Here is a 23,133-nt window from a genome sequence, read left to right on the forward strand (position 1 = left end):
ATACTGCACCAGTGACCAGCTCTTGTTCATTTACTACATCAATACACTATTACAAACTACTATCATTGTTTTTATGTTACTATTTTGCATGTGCATATTTTCTGATTTTTCCAATATTAAATAAAACAAAGGTCAATAAAAGCTTCAATAATTCATGGGCACTTAGAGTTTACCAGGTGACTTGTCTATATATAGTGTACAGAACAATACTTACACAGCACAAACTGTGTATCCTTGTTTATTCCCAAGAATAATAGATGCAGCTTTGCTTTATTCATCATTTTTACCAAACGTCTTTCTCCAAAATCATCAATTGCAATTTTATTTATCTTGACCCATGTGTTCAAGAGTTACTGATTTTCAGCAATATAAGCAATCTAATGAAGTGATGTAAACCATAAGAAATGATACACATCTTTAATTATACAAGTATATTGAAATAACTGATCATCATTGATACATTTTAGTTTTGTGTTTCAACTTACTGTAAAACAAATGTGTAACGTTCAACACAGTATTCATTCCACATCTGAATTTGGACAGCTGGTTGTTTTGGCATTTCCGTTTGCTGTCTTTTGTTTTCTCACAGAAGACCAGGTAATTGTTTGAACTATGAAACTGGTTTGTGAAAAGGGTGATTTTTGCCTGTCAGCAAAGCCAGTAAACTGTTTGTTCTACAACATTAATCCACATGAATTAACTGTTGTAAAATCTAAAGTGGGTTGAGCAGGATGAGATGCCATGCATAAGAGTGGAACTAAATTATTTGGCCTTCCTCAAAATTATATTGGACTGACTAACCATTGACTATTATTGTCAGTCAATTAAGGTATGAACACTTGCTCGGTTGAGTAGCATGATTACCATAGCCAAGTAAACGGGTACTTATTTATGGTTGCTTACATCAAAGCAAACTATGTCTGAGTGTTTAAGATATTACAGTTATTGTTGAAGCATTATTTCTTAAACCTCTTTATCGTATTTTGAAGTATTATTAAAGTTTAGCACAACTGTGCCAATAATTTGAATCCAATGGGATGTACTTTATTAAGTGCAAGTCAAAATCTTCAATGTACTTGCAGTGACGCCGTAATGTAAACATGCTAACTCAATGTGAGCATTGAGCCAAACGCTATTGTTGTTCATTCTTTTCATACCAGGAGCACAGTTTTAATGAGCTAGGTATTTACATTTTCAAGGCAAATAAAAACATAATTACTGGTGCATTGATACAATATTCTAATGCAATAATGCTTCAACAAACAATAATAAACTGAAGACAAAAAGGATATGTTACTTCTGTAAATCTTTACAGCAACCTGCTAATGCTCAACTCTTGACAACTGCTATAATTTTGTGTCCCAGTGATTTATAGGTCATAAAAAAATCACTTCTGAAAATAATTTAGGGTGTCCCAAGACTTATAGTGTCCCATGACATACAGTCATTATGGTATGCATATATTTATCTGCAGCCTGAGGAAAGAGAAATTAATTTTTTCTATATGTTTAGTTTTGAACGTTTTAGTATATCTTGTATTTCTTTCCTTGCTCTATTTAGTATATCTTGTATTTATCTTTCCTTGCTCTAAATCATTTGTTGTGTCATGACCCCTCTTAGTACATAGCCACTCTCAGTGTAATGCCAATCTATCTGTGGACATATGTTGGCATTTCAAGGAAGGTAAATGATCAATTTGAATTAAAATTGTGAAATGAGTTGAATAAATAAAGCTTGCAAAAAAAATTATTTGGTAAGATTCATAAACTTATTTGAAAGAAGCACACTTTATCTGCAGATTTAATGAATAATTACTAATGAAATTTATTAAATGAAATAATGAAATTTATTCAATCAAGAAAAGAGAACAATTACAGAATTAACTGAAAAATAGTGTTGTGAAATTACTTTCATGTGATTTTTATTTGCTTAGGACATTATGCATTTGTATTAAAATTCATAATGGTGTCATTCCTAAAGTCCAGAGGTATTATATAATATGTAACATTGATGAAATGAATGAGTTTATGAAACTTCATATTAATGTCAATCATACCAAAAAATTTACAAAGGTTCATTCCATAATTAGAATATTTAAATAATCATATATTATGCAAATAAGTCCTCACCAAATTCCTGCCTTAGGGATGAGAAGTCATTTGTTAGTTCCACTACTACTTTAGTTATGGAACCAAACACCACTAAGGCTACATGATCATCTGTCATATGATGTTCAACATTAATGTCCTCCAGACCTGCAAAATATTTATAATTTCAGTCACCTTTCTCTTGATGCCAAAATTTCAAAGACTGAGATAAACAGTTTTTCCAAAGGTTGTCTGCAGTAATTAAAAAATTAAAGGTGCTTTTTTACATGATTAAAAACAAGTATGAACTGAATCCAACCATTAGCAATAGTATGGTACACTCTTGTGATATAGATAACATATGTATTTATTATAAAACATGTTGGAAATTTATTTTTTGCTTCTTTGGTCTTAAGTATCAATAAGAAAGTTACTTTGTTTCAAGCTGTAGGCATAATATTCGTCCTAAAGGAAAAAGTCCTTTCGTCACTCTTTCTCTAGCAAAATAAAACAAAACATGGTAACTGTAGTATTACATATGGCAAGTGCAGGCTTAGTATTTCAAAGATATACTTCATGGATCAGATCCATGTTCTTACAAAATCAGCCATGACAACTTTATTTTTATAATTCTCATGTGCAAAATTGAGTATGTAAGACAGATTTCACAGTATTTCAACCATTTCCCTGTATAAATAAAACAGTACTTGAAGAGCACAAGGTGACTGACTAGGAAAGGGAAAACAAGGACTACACAAACAATAATGTCTTCATTTAAATGAGCTATTTGTAAAATCTACAATGATTAGACAGACATTTGCAAAGCAAACTTATACACAAGTTCTACATAATCGATTGTCAATATTTATGACCTCAGTCTTATAATTATAAATATTCAAAGAAATAATAAAAAATCTTAAGAATAAATAACGTAACTGTATTTTAGCCATCCTTAATAAATATTGCCCAAGCACACAATAAGTGAATAATACTAGTTCATTTCTGGTGTTATGAGCTTGTAACATCCAGTTTTCTGTCAAATATAATTTCAACCAATCTAAATGCTTGATAAAATGGACTATTAAAATATATGTAATTATTTTTAAAAATTAAGCATTCTGCACCATTTCTGATAATATAAACAGTGTGGAATAAAAGCAAGTCATTAAATGTCATACTACTCTGTAAAGACATACAATCCACATCATGGGTTATGTTATACTACTCAGCATACACACGTACACTCCATGTCATGGGTTATGCTATACTACGCAGCACAGACACACACACTCCATGTCTCAGGGTATGGTGTACTATTCAGCACAGACAAACACACTCTATATCCAAGGCATGTTATACTACTCAGCATAGACACACACACTCCATGTCATGGGTTAGGCTACACTACTCTGGATAGACACGTACAATCCAAGTCATGGGTTATGTTATAGTACTACTCAGCATAGACACATACAATCAAAGTCTCTGGGTATGCTAAACTACTCAGCAGAGATGAGTACAATCTATGTCTCAGGTTATGTTATACCACTCAACAAAGACACATACAATCCATGTCTCAGGGTATGTTATACCACTCAGCATAGACACACCCAATCTATGTCTTTGGGGTATGATATATCACTCAGCACAGACACACACACTCCATATCTCATAGTATGTTACAATATTTAGCATAGACATATGCAATCCATCTCTCAGGCTATGTTATACTACTCAACATAGACACACACAATGCATGTCTCAGGGTATGCTATACTACTCTGGACAGATACATACTTGGGTTATATTATATTACTCAGCATAGACACACACACACTCCATGTCTCAGGGTATGGTATACTTAGCACAGACACATACAACCATGTCTTGGGATATGACTCAGAACAGACACATATAGTCCATATCTTGGGATAACTTACCACTTAAAAACTCCATGTAAAAGGTCTTAACCTGAGTCCATTCTTCTCCCCTCATGCTGGCTGAAGTGTCGATACATATAACAGAATCAACAGACCCTCTTTCTCTCTGGCTGGCTACAATCAGAAAAATCAAATAAATCACCAATCCATATCACAATTAGGTGTTTCTGTAAAATGTTCAATTAGTATTATTACACCACCACAGATACAACATTTGTTCACAAATATTTTCTACATTGAAATTGATGGATCAAATTAAATGATTCTCTTCTGGTTTATAAACACTGGTCTCTTTTTCTTTCAATGAAGCCAAAAATAGATATAATTGGATTTCGAAAAGTTGTATAATCTCCTTAGCACAGTCAATTTAAAAGTATTTTAAGTTTTTTTACTTCTCAAAGATAGGTAAAATTCATTATACCTATCACACCATGTTTTCATGTTGGAGAATTGCCTTTGTCTGATATGATTTTTAAGACATTTGAGTTTATCTGTCTGCCAGTTTCCTATATACTTCAAGGGACTCTTAATTTCATCAGTCTTGGTGTGTTTGAAGAACTTTAAAATCCAACAAAAATCCAATATCCTGATAAAAACAAGCAAGCCAATGTTCAAAAACATCCTTTAACATGAACTAACCTTTATTAGCTTCCATTGCTGCAATAGATGTCCAGATTTGCTTGCTTTCATATTTCTCTTCCAGATGAAAATCCAGATCCTCTGACAAAAAAGAAGTTAACTATGACAGCAAATAGTTTATTTCTGGCATAAACAGTAAAGCTAAAATATTAATAAATATTGTTGACACTTGCAGTTTGTTACAACAAATCAAACTGCATGTAAAGACTTGATAACTGAAATGGATTCAGTCTAAGCTACATCATACTGCAACAACAAAAATATTCTGTCAATCTTCATCAGCTTTAAATAAAGACAAAAGGTTGTTTCATACCATATTTTGGAAGTAATGCATGAAGTTCTGATTAAATTCTACTTTCTCGAAAATATTTATTTGTAGGGATGGGTCATGCCTGCAATATTCACAGACAGTGTTTAGAGATTTTTGAGGTTCCAAGGATGGAAGAGGGTCAATGTGCCTGACCAAAAAAGCAATGTTTTCTAATTGAGAATAAGCTTTTCATATTAGCCTATAGAGAATGATAGGAAATTCAAATCTGAATTTTGAAAATTATTAGCTGTTTTTTCAAAACATTTAATAAATTTACAAAAAAAATATTTGGCAGACTTAGCATTGTCAATGGTCATAACCTAGTAACAGAAAAAATCTGAATTTGATTCCTTAATTCTCTCCTTATATACACCATCTATTGTGACTGTATTAAGCAAATGAGCCCATGTGTCAGAATACACTTCTCATTTTGCATTGATTTGGCCTATTCATGTAATCTAGCCCAACCAATAGGAAGTTACTGAAATATTCTAGAAACTTTGAAAGCTACCAGCCACTGATAAATTAATCCAAATGTGCCATTTGTATTATTATTAAGATTATTATTAACAATTGTCAGCATATACATAAGCATCTATTTATAGATCCTATGTAACTACTAAGCTCTTAAGATACTCAGGTCACATGTGAAAATTTAACTAAAGATATTCTGTAGGATTTATAGCCATGAAGAAAATATAATAAAACTTAGATAAAATCATGTCGCAAAAATATTGATATACAAATTGTTAGCATTGTCAGAACTGTATTTGATGCAGTCTGATCATGAGATATGCTTGTCTCTATAAAAAAATTAATATATATCACATCTGGGACTGACCATTTCATTGGAGGAAGGGGAAGAACATAATATTTTCAAGTATAATAGGGGCTTTAGAGGTAATACAGCAGTAATATGCACTTCTGTCCAGTGTGGGTGTTAACATTTTATCAAGACAAATCAACTGTGCAAACATGAACACGTGCATATTATTGTCTTTCAATAATTTATTTCATGATTAAAATCAACCTGAAAGAATGGATCAATTATAAGAAGATTAAGATAATGAATAATTATTATAATAAAAAGAATTATTGTGAGAGTTTAATTCAGCTTTTTGAATGTGCTACATTCTGGTGGTAATTCCTATTTCAAAAGATATTGTATACTTCAGAATGACTAATGGGCTTTGCTGATTCTTACAGCTTCCTGAATTACATTCTTCAAAATTTAATCACATCTGAGTACTATTTTGACAACTGAATAAAAATCATTCTTTTGCATTTTATATATGGAGTAAAAATCCAACTTAAAAGAAATGTTGCCACTGTTCATAAATTGTATTAAAGTTGGTTTCAACATTCTCATTCAATGCAGTGGAGCAGCAGAGGGGGCGAATCCGACATTTTGTCCAATCGTTATTTTGCTTAATTATTACTTTCTGCACTCAGCGGATCCGGTGTAGTCAGCGCTGGTAAAAAAAAAAACGACGACGTCGTTGGGGGGATCGTCCAATCGTCATTTGGTTTAATTAACACCTTCTGCGCGTCGATCCCCAGCGTTGTCAGCGTCCGGTAAGCACATCGACGACCGCGTCAATGTCATCGCCCCCTCTGCTGCTAAATGGTTATTTACAATGAGGGTCTTTATGATCTTACAAACAGAGTGATCACTAACTCCTCCTCCTGTAGATCAATTAGGTTATTTGACTGATCGGTGAGTTTAAAATTAATTCTCGTTAAAAACCGATCATGGCATCGCATATAGACCGGATTAATCAGATTCTCAACGATTAAATATCCCGGAGGGGCTGTTGGTGAAAATGAATAAAGGATATATCCCTGTTGAGCTTGATTTGATTGATTGGTATCCACCTGGTAACTCCCTTCGATAGCATCACACACTAGATTAATTGCTATCACCGATGCGATATTTACGTTGTATGGAGCAATATGCCTACCATCATCTCCGTTATCGTGTCTGAGGATATGAGTTGATGAACTGATAAAATCATTAAGAGACTTTCTTAGTTCTGGCGCATTGTATCCTGGAAACTTGAAATCAGGTAAATCGGCTTCTGTGATATTATACTCGGTTAGGAATTTTTGTTTATTATCATCGCTGCTATTGGATATTACTTTAACGATTCGTTCATTGATATATTCCATGTCTGATAAAAGTTGATTTAACACCTCAACGTGTTTTTGTGCTTTTGTCTCTCGTAGCTGTTCTAGTTGTAATTGGTAATAATGATTAATTTCGGCAAACATATCAGTGATATTCTTTAAACTAATTACGAATGTGGTGTGCAATTTAGGAGTTTCCCCATGCTGAAAATACCATTGCATGTTATTCCTGTCTTGAAATGCAAATATACTGGGTAATAACGCGTTTTTCATATTATACAATTTATTTTGATAATTGGGATTAATATCATGATACGATTGCTTGTCCGCGGGGGTTTTATGAGGTGGATTCTCAGGCCATCCTAGTATGGTTCTTATTGAACTGTTATAAATATCAACCATATACCCCGGTGTGCTTATTTCAATCGTCGACGATAACGTCGGTTCATGAACCGTAATAGCGATTTTTGATTCCTTTCCTGTGATCGATTTTATCCTGCGTTGAAATTCTTTATTGATTTGTTCTATTTGGTATGACCCAGTTGGTATTGTAACCTCCTCCCAGTCTGGGGTCCCATCGGGTTTATTTGTCCGTGCAAAAACCAGCGAGTTATTAGGTTGTTGTCCGTTAAATGCGTCCGCTCGAATATTAGGCCAACTGTGATATACTCGCAATTTTGCCAGCGCTATTTCCTTCACTGGAACCGGCGACGGGAAGTTCACACTGAATTCGGGTTTCGTTGACGTTATCGATATCATATTTGTTTGTACCGGAGTGGTGTTCTCCGCGATCCGCTGAAGTAATTGAAACCCTTCGGGGTTCAGCGACATTATTATTATTCGTTGTCTTTAGTGTCTAATTTCAACAACCAGGTGGTTCCGGCTTCCAGTTGAAAATCCTCGATTTTTGACATCGCGGAGCTATACAACTGGACCATCGTGGAGAATTCAACATCGGATATGAACAAATTATCAATTGACAACGAGATCAACCCGGATAATTTCGAGTACGCGTCGGGTACTATTTGATGTTTTACTGTATACTCGTTGAGTTTTTTCTGAAAACACGATGATATCTTCCTAGTGATTGCGTTGGCGACTCCAGCAACTGTTGTCATCGCGGAGACAGCGATTGGAACAGCGATCGGGGCTATCGTGGTCACCGTGGATAAAATAACACCGGCGCCAGCTACTATACCCGACACCGAGTACACGACCGCGTCGATGGCGGTTATTTTTCGGCGGTATTTTTTTATTTTTGCACGGTATTGTTCGGAAAGCGTTTTCAAGTTCGCGGAAAATTCTTTTGCGGTATCGAATCGATATTGATGTGACGTCGGTGATACCTCTGATTCAATTTCCTTGGTGGTCATTTTTATTTTAAAAGAGCTAGTGTTTTTAATTACTTAGATTCGCTACGAATTCCACATACCATGTGATGTTTGCCCCGGCTAGATTTCTATCAACGGCATAAATTGTAAATAGTTCAGTTGCGTTCCTGTCTATAATTGTTGATATTGTATTGTTAAACCCGGATGAACTCGACGATAATATATTAAACTGCATCATTGAAACCAGTGTCAATCGATAAATGCCCTTAACAGTTGCGGTAATATTTACTGTATTCTGTGTAGGAGTCCAATCGAATGATCCATGCTGAATTGTGTATACTGTGTTGATGGTGTTTTCATGAGGGATTTTTATTTTTTCGAATTGCTCTGCTACTCTCGGTAGTCCGTCTTTAATCGTTTCAACATCAGTTCTGATTATTCCTACTTCCCGCCAATGCGCGTCTATATTATTCTTGTTCGCTGCAACATTAGTTTTGATTGTTTCTATTTCCCGTGTATTCTCGGTTATACTTTTTTTGTTCGCTGCAACATCAAGTTTGATTGTTTCTATTTCATATGTATGCACGTCTATACCTTTTTTATTCGCTGCAACATCAGTTTTAATTAATCCTATTCCCCGCCAATACGCGTCTACATTTTTTTTGTTCGCTTCAATATCAGTTTTGATTGTTCCTATTTCCTGTGTATGCGCGTCCGCACTCTTTCTGTTCGCTTCAATATCAGTTTTGATTGTTCCTATTTCCTGTGTATGCGCGTCCATATTATTTATGATCGTTGTAACATCAGTTTTGATTGTTTCTATTTTCCGTCCATGCGAGTCTACATTATTTATGATCGTTGCAACATTAGCGCCGATTATTTCTATTTCCCGTTCATGCGCGTCTACACTCCTTTTGTTTGTTGCAACATCAGTTTTGATTGTTTTTATTTCCTGTCCATACGCAGTGATATCATTTATAGTTATTGTAATCTCATCCGGCTTGGTATTTTTTTTACCAAAGAATTTATCAAAGTTGTCATCGATCCTGTTAACATTTTTTCGCAACGGGGGTAAATTGGCCGACAGCGCCATAAGTTCCGAAATAGCATTTTTTATCATTACAAAATTCGGTTCGGTTGCCGTCGGGGGTCCCCGAAAAAAACTATCGACAATGTCTTGCACATTGTCTAAATGCGTTAGCATCGACCTGAACTGTTCTTCATGCAAGTTAAATTCACTACGTAAACCCTTTAACGAATTTGACATGGTTATATAATTGTCACCAAGTGTACTTATTTTTCCATTTATCGTCAAGATGGATTCACCCGGTTTGAGTCGTCCGTCGCTGGTATACAGCGCGATAGTGTCCTCGGCGGCATCACGCTGTCGTATTAAAACGTCATCCAGCGACACATTACTGGATTTCAATTTACCCTGGCGGTCTTGAAATACAACTATTTCGCCCGGGTCAACACTGGTTAAATTCAACGTATCAGCGATTTCATCCTCAATTAGTTTTTTTATGTCATCGGTGGCGGGCGTTTCCGTGGGCTTTTTCAGCGCCGAAACCGGTCGTCCCCAGATATCAATCATTATTATTGTAAATGTTATTCTCTAAAATCCGTTGAGCTTCTACGACCCCACTAGTGTATTCGTTTACAACCACATGAGGTGGTTTTCGCGATGATGAAATCGCCGCAAGTACGTTTAATACCTCGCGGCCACATATCGGTGGGTCACTTAATCGCTGTGTTGGCAGCGTGGAATAAAAAACCCGGGCTGAACACGCCCGGACATACCGCATGAACTCTTTCGGCGGGGCTAACCCGTATGAATCAAAATAGACGATCGCACGCGGATCAATCGCGTACGCAACCCAATGAGTTCCCGCTCCAGAGGACCCATCGAGGTTAATTATACCGGTTTCAATATTCCTTGGTGCCGCCGGTAATTGGTCCCTCATAAAAACACCTCTGAAGTTTTTTATCGCTAGCGCGTTTGCGGCGTCTATTAAATCAAAATTAGACATTGGAGTCATTAAACGGTTCCCGGTAGTCTTAGACCCTTCCCCGAGTACCATGAATACGGGGTTCCCGGTAGTCTTAGACCCTTTCCGGCCACGGGTCGTTTTTTTTTGTAGCCTTTCCCGGTTGCCTTCTTCAATGCCATTCCCGCCGCGGTACCAACGGCTCCTAACGCCGCCGCCTTAGCCACTGCTGGGGCCGCCGCGGCAATCAACGCTGGAATCGCAGCTAACAGCGGAAATATCCCACCGGTCTTTTCCATGTTTTTAATTGCTGCGGTCGAGAAATCTATTTGAACACCCTTTTTATTCTTCATCGCATCATTGAAATGTTTTATTTGACGCGCCGTCAACGATATCTTATGATTACCACCCGCCATCTGTGACGGCTTCAGCGTTATTGTGGTCCCGCATTGTTTAGCCGACTTTGATCGTAATTTCTTGACTTGACCATCAGTCAACTCTACACTGACGACACTATACGACATTTTATTGTAAACGCGTTTTGTGCTTTCAATTACATGTTTTCCACTGGCGCATCAACGATTCTCATTCGTCCACCAACGCCTTCTAGCAGCATTGATTTATCGCTGAGAATGACAGCAACCGCTCTATAATTGGCACCAGCCGGGGCTATACGAGCTCGGAAGTGTATATCAACGACGGATTGTCTCGTTAAATCAAGATGTTCCAACGAAAAGTAATAAATCGGATACAGGTTTTTAAAATCAAGTTGTGATATTTGCAAACCAGTGTCGACGTTTTGATCATGGCCCATATATGACAGCAATCGATGATACACACGTGCGATATGGTTGTCGCCGTAATTAAGCTGTATATCCTCGGATGGTTCCTGTTGTCCGTTTATTCTCAGCGAAACCTCCATGACTCCTAATCGATCAAATATCATATGGCTGCGTTCTTGACTGCCCAATCGTTCCCTATTCTGTAGCGCTATGAATATATGACGCGGGGCTGAAACACCCTGTTTTGATGCCAAGTGCCATGTAAACGTATCGGCGACGTTATCCTCTTTAGCATCAGTTGTTACCGCTAGCCAACTCAACAACGATTTCCCCCCCTGTTCCATAAATGCTAACAATCGTGCTTCCGTGGTAACTGATGGAGTCAGCACCGGCATCCACAATGCCATTTTAGTTAAAATGACTTTACCGGCAGCGACGCCAGCAGCATGCCATATTGCATTGTTATCATCGCCCCTTCGCGTCAGGGCAATTGTATGCTTAGCCCCATAGATGACCTTTCTAACATTTCTGCAGAATCCAAATATGTGATGGAGTGGAATCGCGCATGAAAACTTTCGGCGTGGTCCTTGCAACATCCCTACTCGTGTTGCGAATCCCATATTGTAATTATCGTTAAGACTTTTTATAATATTGAAATTAGCGCCTGGTCTTGCTCTGTGGTCTGGGTTATTTGCTTCAGCCTGTGGGTCAGTTGCGGTATCTCTTTCCACCAGCACGTTAACGCACTGAAGATGGTCAGCGTTATCGGTGGAGTCCTTTGCGAACATTATAGATGGGCCCGCCGATCTTGTATAATCATCCGAGTATCTCGCCAACCCAATTATCGTCGTTGCAACATCAACCTCGCGTTCTATTGATTCAATTTCTCGCCCGTCAATAAGATATCTGGCGCTCTCAAATAACGCCATGATACCGTTGTTGACGAAGCCAACTCGAACACGATGGTCATCTGCGTATGGTGCATTGTCGGCGGCATTTGTCACGAGTTCTCCCTCAATTTCGATAAACGCTTCACACGGCAAAAAATATTTACTGGTATCTTGGACTTGAAGTTCAATTCGCGATCGTAGGTCAGGTTGCGCTGCATAATAAGAATAATATTGATAATCACGGACAGAATCATCCCTGCGCACTGGGGCGTCCATATCAAACGCGGGGTCAGCGGTTCGCGCAAACATTTTATTATTATTCATGTCGGTGTTTTCAATTGAAATCCATCAACGTCGTTTTCGTCGTAGACCACTCCCCGCTATCGCGTTCATGAGCGCGTTGGTTGCCGCATCGGCTGATGGCGAAGTCGCCAACGACTCTAGTTTTTCTTCCACGGCGTTATTTATTACTTTACTGACATTCGCAGGCATCACTGTCGTTGATGGCATCTGTTTTTTTCTCCTGGATTTTACCAATGACATTAGTTTGTCCTGTGCGGCTGAAAGCGCCTTTCCGGCAACATCTCCAATGGCACTAATACCCTTATCACGAATAACATCAATAGCCTTCATTCCTAATTGTTTGGCTAACGGCGCTACTTTTGGAGCCATTCTTGTAAATAACCCCGCAATGGTGCTACCGAGACCATCTCCATAGTACACGCGGTAAACAGGCAATCGCGAGTTTACCACGTAGACGAGTACTGGTTTATCGTGGTTGTAGTGTATGATCATCCTTATTAAAAACACCAGTTTTCCAATTAGTGATTGTGATCACCAGTGATTGTGATCACCAGTGATTGTGATCACCAGTGATTGATTACCCCCCCCCCACCGCCGTGTGGAAAACCGGAATAAATTTTATCAAAATTTCCTTGGGTTTTTGCCCTCGATAAAAATCCGGTTTTTTTCTGGTTTTTTCTTGATTTTTAGTCATTTTTGGTCGTTTTTTGTTGCCTATAGTCGTTTTTTTCTCGATTTTTCAGAAAAACATCGATTTTCTCTAAATGATTTCCTTGGGTTTTTGCCCTCAAAAAATGGTCAAAAACAGTCAAAAAATGGCCAAAAACAGTCAAAAAACGGTCAAAAACAGTCAAAAAACGGTTAAAAATTAACAAAAACGATAATTTTATAATTTTATAATTTTTTTAAATCATCCACGAGTTCGTCTATGAGCGTTCGATATGCATTAATGTCCATAATACCGCCTGCAAATAACCGCTTGCAAATATCAGCGGCCTCATTGATTATTTCCGGAGAGTTATTTCCGGCTCGTTTTCCTCCAATTAGTACCTCTAGCCATGATATATCACTGAGAACACTACCAGGACAGGTAACGCCGTAGGATTCTTTACCAACAGAGTATCCTTTTCCTTTTTTTGGTTTTATACTTTTTACTTTATTGTGGAATATTATATATTTATTATCACGCAGTGGTAATGCATCTTTATATTTACTCGCTAAATACACCATTCTTGTCCAATCCTTTAACGACTTTATATTTTTCTCGTAACCGCTATTGATATGCTTCTTATCTCGTATGCTCTTAGCAAAATTGTTGGCAGCAAAATTAATTAATTCTTCATGGCTGAAGCCTCTAATTTCATCTATTGTGCTCTTCTTGAGTACAATACGGGGTATATTCTCCTCTTTTTCTTCCGGTATTTCTTCTTCCGGTATTTCTTCTTCCGGTATTCTTCTTCTGGTTCTCTTGCGGTGGCGCCTAATTCTTCTTCGTCGGTCATTGTAACATAGGGTTCTTGTGGTTCGGTTATAGCGAGTGGTGGTGGCCTCCGTGTTGTAGCAGCCGCTATTTTTGCAGGGAGTGTTTCTAAAGACCTTTTTGTTTGTTTTGTCTCTGCCGCTATCTTTTCAAGCGCATCGAGGACGGGCACAGTTGCCGCCGTAACATCTTTGGTCGCTTTAGTTACCGGGGCAAAGAGTTGTTCGCTTCCAACAGTAAAATCGGTTTGCATTTGTTGTCGCGTTTGAAGTTGTTCTCGGACCCTGTCTCGTAACGGTATGAACTTTTTAAGCGCTGCTAGCCGCTCTCTGGCTAGCCGAGTAGTAAGTGATTCGCCTACCATTATTGCAATTGCGAAGCAATTTCTAATTTCTCGCCCAGTGTGTCATCGGAGGCTCCGTCTATAAATCCTTCTAATGTTTTTGATCTTACTAGAAATCTCCCAGCGTCGTTCATAAACACGTCCAAGTTTTTTTCGTATTATTTCAACGGCAGTGAATAGTCCAATGAATGCATTTGCGTCATTGTGGTACAAGTTTTCATTAATCGTTTCGATTGTTCGTTAATAATTTCATAATCGGATAATATTTTTTCACTGTCGAGACCATCAGATAATTCAATTCCTTGATTTTTTAATTTTGAAATCTCGGCTAATATATTATTGATGTCTTCGATATTCATTATTCTTATAGAACATCTTGTTTTTAAATTAAAAAAAATGAAACCCCGTGTATCAATCCCGAGGTGTTCATACTTTGTTTTCTTCCGGAATGGACAATTTATTGTCATGGCGACTTCGTCAGCGCCATAGGCGCCGGTGACTTCGTATCTACATATGAAAATCGAATTCTATGCCCGGTCTTTTTTGAGATTGCTGTTTGATATACTCGTTCTGCTACTTTTCGTATTGAGGCGATACAAATGTCAAAGTATCTACTGGCTTCATTCATCGACTGAAATATTTTTTCCTCGTGAGTTGTTGTATCAAATGACTTTACGGGTTTTGCTTTCTTTGGGTATTTACCGGTTTGGCCTTTTTTGGTATTTTGACTTTGAGAGATAGCTTGCAAGTTTATAAGACAATTATCAGTCTTATTATTATTAATATGATCAATCACAAGTCCATTTTCGATTAATCCGTGAAAACATTCATAGATGATTCTGTGAACAAAATATGTCTTCTTTCCAGCACCAAATTGCAAATACCCGTGATTATTTACGGTACCAACCGGCTTCTTCAGTTTGCGGTTTCTAACAATGCCGTCGCGAGATGCCTCGTAACTGACGAGCACAGGATGCGGCTGAAATTCTTGGTCCATTTATATAATAATACTATTTGTCTAATTTATTATTTGGTTTAATTATGAATCTTTCAACATAGTCTTGGGGGGTTTTGATGACGAAGTCAGCGGTGGGGTCAATGACGGCGTTTTTAATTCGCTTGTCATAATAGCATTTTAGTTCCCTGTATCGCTTTCCGCCACAATTAATACACAACTGCGATTTTCCTCTTACACCGACGTGGCAAACCAAGCACGGGAGGGGGCCAAGAGAACCATTACGAACGCTTTGTAAATGATATCCGCAGAATTCACCTCTACATGATTTATTGCACGGGGTTGTCGACCCAATCATCAACCATTTGCAGTGATTCATTATACTATATTCTTTCATTTAAATACTTGTTTTAATTATATGGATGAGTTCGAGAGATTGGCAGCAATTAAGCCCCGGAAAAATATTAAGTTCAATCTCGATAGAGTCCTCAAGGACACACCAAAAGCGTTAATAAACGATAGAACCCTGTTGAGTAAAATACGCGATTGTATCGATGAATTCAAGCGTGATGGCACATCTCATAGTTGGTCAACATTTCGAATTGATGGCGTTGTTGATGCTACCATGAACGACAACCGCGCAGCAACGATAATATCACAACTTGACGGTAAAAGGTATTTCTTCAGAGTAAAATTCATTGTCCGGGTGGAATCAGGTAATTGGATCATACGTGATAAATTTGAACCAGTTCTCAGCGACATGAAAACAGTCATTGTTAGCCGCGACTCCAAGCCGGGGCTGTTAACCGGAATTGACAGACCATACTATGAACGAGCGTATCCTGAAACAGCAGTTGTTTATGGAATATACCCGTTAAATAAGAAACCTGATATCGGAAAACTGAAACCAATGAAACAGTCAACGGGGATAAATTGTGTAGGAGAACGAGTAATAGAGCATTTTACAAATGCGTGTCGAGGAAACAAATTGACTGATTTACGACGTAGCAAAATCAACCAGTGGGAACTAACCGTAAAAGAGCGTGGAGCAACCATCAGCGACATAGCGAGATTAGAAACATCGCTGAGATTTCCAATAACCGTTACAACGATAACCGGTGAAGTATTATACGAATCAAAGTACAAATCAAATGGGGCCCCAATCAAAATTATTGATCATAACGAACACGCATGGACGCCCGCGATCACAATATTTCCACGGGATAGAACAGTAAAGTATATACCCGAAGAATTTTTAGGAGAACAATTCTCCAAGGATGGTTTTATCGCGGAGAGGAAACTATTTGATGCTATTGCTTGTTTGTGTAAAAACAACCCTGTGTCAGTGTGGTTACTTCGCAGCGCTGAAAACGATGCGGATACCTTTGATCAGTTTGTAAGACCAAACGGTGAATTATATCGCACTGAAGCGTTTCACAACAGGATGAAAAAAACCGCCATGGAATTTGAAGAGCATGATGAACAACTGCTAACAAATTGTTTTACGATTCCATCGGTTGTAGCTCATGTTGCAGCAAGGAAAAATGCGTGGAGACCAACGCGCAAGGAATTTCTACCGGATGTACAATCCAGTTGTTTGGAATATTATCACGGTGGACTATGGAACACTGAATACAACCGCGACGCTATGATTTCCGTTGATATGGTTGCCTGTTATCCAGCGAGTTTTCTCGGGTATGGATCCGCCGCTGAGTATTTCAAACGATTTGGACACCCCAGACATGAAATGACTCGTGTTGCTATTAATGGACCACTGCCTGATTTTGATTTAACCGGATTCGCTCGCATAGTATCATTTGAGTTCGCGGCAGGACTTCATCGCTGTTGCTATATTTGGATCGGTAGACACATGGCTGAAAAGAAGTGGTTGCCAATAGCGCTGCTACGGTACATGATTGATTGTAGCATGCTTGTATCGTTGATTGTCAGTGACGCGATTATATCATACCGAGCGCAGACTGAAGTCTGGTTACCAGAACCGGAGCGTCTAGATAGCATAATTGACGAGTCCAGAAAACACATTGATGCCGACGAGGAATATATCATCGAATGGTCCAGGAGGATATTCAACCAACGAAACCGCGAGGCAAAAGATCTCGGTAGAAGAATAATCGGTAAGTTCACACAAGGTGGAAAAAACTGCGATTACAAACGATATTGCTCACGACTGATTATAGATGACGCAGAATATGATTTCGTAATCAAGGACGCAGTGGCAAAAAATAGATACGTGAACTGCAAAACAGCTTTCTTGTCCAATGGAACAAAGTTGGGTACAGTTGTTTCCTACAGCGATGGAGACAGCCCGGCATATCCGCATTTGAGGGCGTCTATGCTGGGTTACGCCGCTATCAATTTATTCTCGATGATAAATAGATTCCCTGACACCGCGGTTAGAGTAGCCGTTGATTCATTTTATATAGACGTAAAGTACAAGGGAAACTTAGCCGAGTTTACTAGTCCGGACGAGAGTTGGGGTATATGGAGAATTAAAAATGAAATACGACGCGATTATTCCCCGTCAGCAGATGTCACCGTTGAAAATAATTACTTACGCGGTGATAATTTATCAGAATGGTCTAATGCACCACCGTGTTCTGATCCAATTTGTAGATACAAAACAGTTTATTTAAGCGGCTGTGGTGGGTCGGGAAAAACGACTCGGGCAATTGAATTATTTCGAACGCGGGCAAGTATAATCGTGCTTACACCGACCCATAGACTAGCGCGAGAGATAAAACAACGAAATGTTGACGCCGTTACTTATCACAGCTTTTTTCGATACAGCGGCGGTGAGTGGACTCCTGATCGAATGGGTGAAAAATTTATTCCTGGGGTTATCATTTGGGATGAGATATGTACTGTTTCGTTAGATACTTTACGAATGTTTCTTGATTGGTTGCTGCTCGCGAATACAGCGGTGATCATGTGTGGCGACCATGGTCAACCACCACCATTTGTCGGCGAGGGCCCACATGATTGGTTAAAGGGTTTTGTGGACTATTATGAAGAAACCGATACTGATTACCGAGCACTTGATGAACAACTGCGCGGGGTTAAAAAATTAATCAGATTACAGCCGGATAGAATTCAATGTGAAATAATCCGCGAGGTGATTCCGGAAACGCCGTTAAATGAATTCTGGGAAACATGGAGACCAAACGATTTGATTGTAGCGAGTAGAAAGATAGTCAGGGACACACTTCAGCGGAAGTTGTTTACGTTGCATAAGGAAAAGTTTCCAACGCGCCCAGTGCCGTTATGTTATAGACCCGCGGACACACGGCGGCAAAACACTGAAGTTGAAATTCCAGGCCGGACAGAAAAACAATTTCTCGTGCTGAATGATATTGTGCTCGTTGATATCAGCGTCGTCGAGGACGCGCTACGTGCTGATAAATCCCCGTGGACGCTAGGATACGCAACAACAATACATTCCTCACAGGGACTAACCATCACAGACACAATTGTTTGGATAGTTGATAATCGCATCGAATGGTCCAATCTAGTCTATCTTGCAGTGTCCAGAGTACGGAGGATAAATCAGCTTCGAAGAATTGTTATTGACGAAGCCAGTGACGAAGCCGGTGACGGGGTCACTGACGGAGTCAATAATGCAAGCGTCATTGATAGAAAACTCTCGGGTTACCGCCAACAGGATAAAAAAAAACAGCAGCGTTTTGATATTGATGCCGAATTAATAATTGCGTTACGACAACAACAGAATAATCACTGCGCAAGTTGTAATTGTGTAATGAGTTGGCGCTATTCGGATAAAGACGCTCGCCAATTTACCGTGGACAGGATCGATAACAGTCTCGGTCATGTCAAAAACAATGTGAGGTTGACATGTCTTGAGTGTAATAGACGCAACGGCGCTAGTTAAGACCACGCGGGGGTAATTGAGTATCGTCAGGTATCACTTGTAGTTGCTCGCGTGTAAATCCGCGCTGAGGAGCAGTTGAATCCAGTCTGTAGATCGGTGGTCTACCAGTTGATCGTGTTATCGTTGATATGTTATGTGTGGTAACACTCCAAATAGGATCGGTAGCCCTTTTTTTACCGCCTTCAAGCTCTCCTGGTTCATATAGATATCTAACAGTGACATCGCCGAGAATCGGCTTGGAAACGCTATCTATTTTTGATCTTTTGGATATATACTCGTATTTAATCGCGTCGCTGGGCTTCATGTTGATTGCTCGGGTAATCTCGTTATTTAACGCTGCAATTACGCCTGGCAACCTTTTAACCCATTCACGAGATCGTTTTTCTTGGATGAATTCCTTCGCGTATTGATATCCAAATAACCGTTCAGCAAGAGTCCGATTGAATCGTTCAACAATTGCCTGATCACGATGTAGCGCAGTATGACCTCGTCACATCGCGACGCTATGATGTTTAAGCGTTGATAAAACAGCGCCGCGAAATTCACTACCAGGATCAACTTGTAATAGATTTGGCCAGCGCAGAGGACCTCTTCGATAAATTCTTTTAAACACAGCGGCTACTTCAGTTGCTGACTTTGTTTTTAACGGCTCCGCTTGTTTGTATCGACTCGCAACATCAACTACGGTTAGCGCGTATTTGTAACCGTTGTCATGCGGCAGAAATAGTATATCAGCCTGATGAACTTCATTAGGTACGCTGACATCAAAGCGCGAGAAGTTGATTTGTTTAGGCGGTGGTAGATAAATTTGCCATATAGCCTGTTTGGATAACCAATTAGCCGCAGTGGCCTTTGTTACCTTTGCAGCGCTTGCAAGCTTACCAATTGCGGCCTTCCCCTTCCAGTATCCTCTCGGAGAATAATAGATGGATTCCATGTTGTTATTAATTACCAGTGCCCATCATTAATTTACCTTTCATAGCCGATTTTACCAACCATGAGGCTAATTTTTCTTTGACGGATTTATCAGGAATAGCATTTAACGCGTGAATTAATTTTACGTCCGCGATATGACGCTGTTGCAGATCGCTACTTTTGTAAGCAACATCATGAGCATGACACGCCTTATCGATAGCGTTTATTGGATACTCACCGGGTTTGGGCTGATTTTGATCATCGAGTCTGATATCTAATCGTGTTCCGGGGCCACAGTAGCTATATCCTGGGAGGTGCTTTTCTCCTGGATACTTTGCCCACGGTGTTCCGGGGAGTTTTGATAACCTGGCTGCAATATCACCTCCTCGCTTTTTTTTAAAACATCCCCGGGTTTAATAGAAATAAATCTAAATTTCTTTGTACCGCATTGTGCACACTTACCAGTAAGGGCCGATCTGTTATTTCTTGTTGTAGCGGTTGTCATATCATTTGTGCCAGTACGTACTCTACACTTCACACAATATAGATCCATGATTTATGTATAGAGATATGAATATAATTGATTTTTCGGCGACTAAAACAAGAGAACCAGTTAAGCATGTTGCAGCGTTACCAAACTCGATCCGGATGATTATCATCGGACCATCTGGATCCGGCAAGACGCAATTGTTACTCAATTTAATAATGAGATGGATGAAGTGGGATAAGTTGTATTTGGTTGCTCCTAGCGTAGATGATCAACGATGCTACGAGGTGTTGAAAGATTTCAACGAGAATGCATCAGCGATTGCTAAAAAAAATGTTATTGAGTTTATTACAGATATCAATGATGCACCAGGTATTGATGATATTGATGGCGACGTTAACAATCTAGTCGTGTACGATGATGTTATGTTAGACAATCAAAAAAACCCAGCTAGGATATTTTTCAGAGGCAGGCATAAAAACACCGACGTGATATATGTCACTCAACGATACACTCAGATTCCAAAAGTAATCAGAGACAACTGTAATATTCTTGCTGTATTCAACGGCGTTGATACACACACGCTACGAAATATTTGGCAGACATGGTGCGGCGGTGACATGGACTTTAATGTCTTTCGAAACTTTTTTAGTCATGCTCAGTCGACCCCACATGGATTTGTAACGATAAATTTACATGATCCTCGGACACGATATCGTATCGGACTTGACCAAATATTCGGTTAGTTGTAACTAATTTTCATTGTAAATAACTTCTTAGCAGCAGAGGGGGGCGATGACATCGACGCGGTCGTCGATGTGCTTACCGGACGCTGACAACGCTGGGGATCGACGCGCAGAAGGTGTTAATTAAACCAAATGACGATTGGACGATCCCCCCAACGACATCGTCGTTTTTTTTTTTACCAGCGCTGACTACACCGGATCCGCTGAGTGCAGAAAGTAATAATTAAGCAAAATAACGATTGGACAAAATGTCGGATTCGCCCCCTCTGCTGCTAGTGGTGTGTAATAATTAATCTGTTCTCCAGCATGTCTCTCTGTTGTACTTAACTTCAGATGAATGGGTTTCTTCTACTTTGTGTATTTCACCTATGCAAATTAGCTAAATGAACTCTCCCACAGCAGAATTTGACATGATGCATAACACTAGCTATTGTTAGCTAATTAAGTAATTTCTAAAAGGTGGTTGTTTAATTTTTGACTGTTTTTTAGTTTAATTGTCTCTACTGTACGCCCTGAGGATGGATTTAGCTGAGCTCTGAGCAGGACTGTTTACTTTTAATGTATACTACAGATAATAAGAATATTTCACAATGTTCAAAAAATATAGGTTCTTTATTGTTGTTAATAAAACTTTTGGGCTAGATTCCTGAAAATTGTGGGGTTTTTTTAAACATGACCATGTTTGGGGGGTTGGAGTCCAAAAACAAAATCTCATTTTTGTTGTGACATGGCATGTTATGACAGATATGGAGTTTGTTTCATACAATGAGCTTTAATACCACCAAACAAGATCATTTATATACAAGGACTATATCATAATCAAATCAATAATACATACACATGTATATACATATATATATATATGTGTGTGTGTGTGTGTTTTAAAACATGCAGACTGAGGACTACCCCGTCAAACCTAGGGAGGGCACAAAAGTTCAAAATAACATAATTTGATAATGACCTTTAAGACAGATATACTATTACTGGTCAGAGATGGAAATTAAGTAGCCATAGTTGCATTGCTTGTCTCAAAAGGCACGAGACGGAAAGGGGTTAAAGAATATTGATCACTGACCCCATCTTGATCTTAAAGATAAAACCTTGACTCTGACACACGAGATGAAATCAAAGTAAGAAATACAAGTGTAACATGGTTTATCAGACTTAAGCCCTATTGTGGCACATGCTTCGACTCTAATGTTAAAAAGCAGAAGTGAGAGTCTCATTGAAATTTAAACACTTAAACTGTGACCTTGATCCTGAACTTGAGACACCCCTCCCCCCATGAGGTGTGCAACACACCACTGAGAAATGATATAGAATGTACAATCTTAAATTTCACCAACTGTGAAGTTATACAGTTGAAGGAAGTATCTGATAGAGAATGTAAAATACTGAGCAGTAACCTTGACCATTCGAATAGCTGTTCCAATGTCATTATATGACACAGCTTCTAGCAATTGTCTATAATTATAAAAAGTGTCATCCTTCAATCTCAAACTGTTTTAATGTTATACAGTGGAAAAGAAAGGGTGAAAGGAAATGGAAAATATTGCACTATAATGTGCAGTAACCTTGATTTTGTAGATAGCATGCACATTGTGGTGCACAATATACCTTCTAGTCATGATGTAGAAAGTTTCATCCCTTGATCCCTTAACTTTATCTTAAAACAGAACATTGAACCATGACCTTGATTTTAAGGACACCCAGCATAATGGTATGCAACACACAACAAATGATGATGTACAAATATAACAAATTTCATTTCTTAATCACAAAGTAAAAAGTATGATGGACAGACAAATGGAACGGCATATAAGATGCCCCAAGCATTTCTTCAAGAAAGTGGATGACAGCAAAGGTTGACAAAAGATAAATAAATGAAATATTTATTGAGTGT

At 38.7% G+C, this 23,133-nt stretch overlaps 1 protein-coding gene across 1 annotated transcript in view; it reads right to left on the bottom strand.

Annotated features, from left to right (window-relative positions):
- The window catches only part of LOC149801928 (uncharacterized), a 122,761-nt gene that overhangs the window by 33,682 nt on the left and 65,946 nt on the right, over positions 1 to 23,133 (bottom strand). The window contains exons 19-21 of the mRNA XM_089956309.1: positions 4,667 to 4,747; positions 4,028 to 4,141; positions 2,130 to 2,255 (exon numbers count right to left, since the gene is read on the bottom strand). Coding sequence (XP_089812435.1) covers positions 2,130 to 2,255; positions 4,028 to 4,141; positions 4,667 to 4,747 — 321 coding nt within the window. The remainder of the gene's footprint in view (positions 1 to 2,129; positions 2,256 to 4,027; positions 4,142 to 4,666; positions 4,748 to 23,133) is intronic.

The sequence above is a fragment of the Sinohyriopsis cumingii genome, chromosome 4 (genome assembly GCF_028554795.1).
Source record: "Sinohyriopsis cumingii isolate HCF-2022 chromosome 4, ASM2855479v2, whole genome shotgun sequence".
Taxonomy (NCBI): Eukaryota; Metazoa; Mollusca; class Bivalvia; order Unionida; family Unionidae; genus Sinohyriopsis; species Sinohyriopsis cumingii.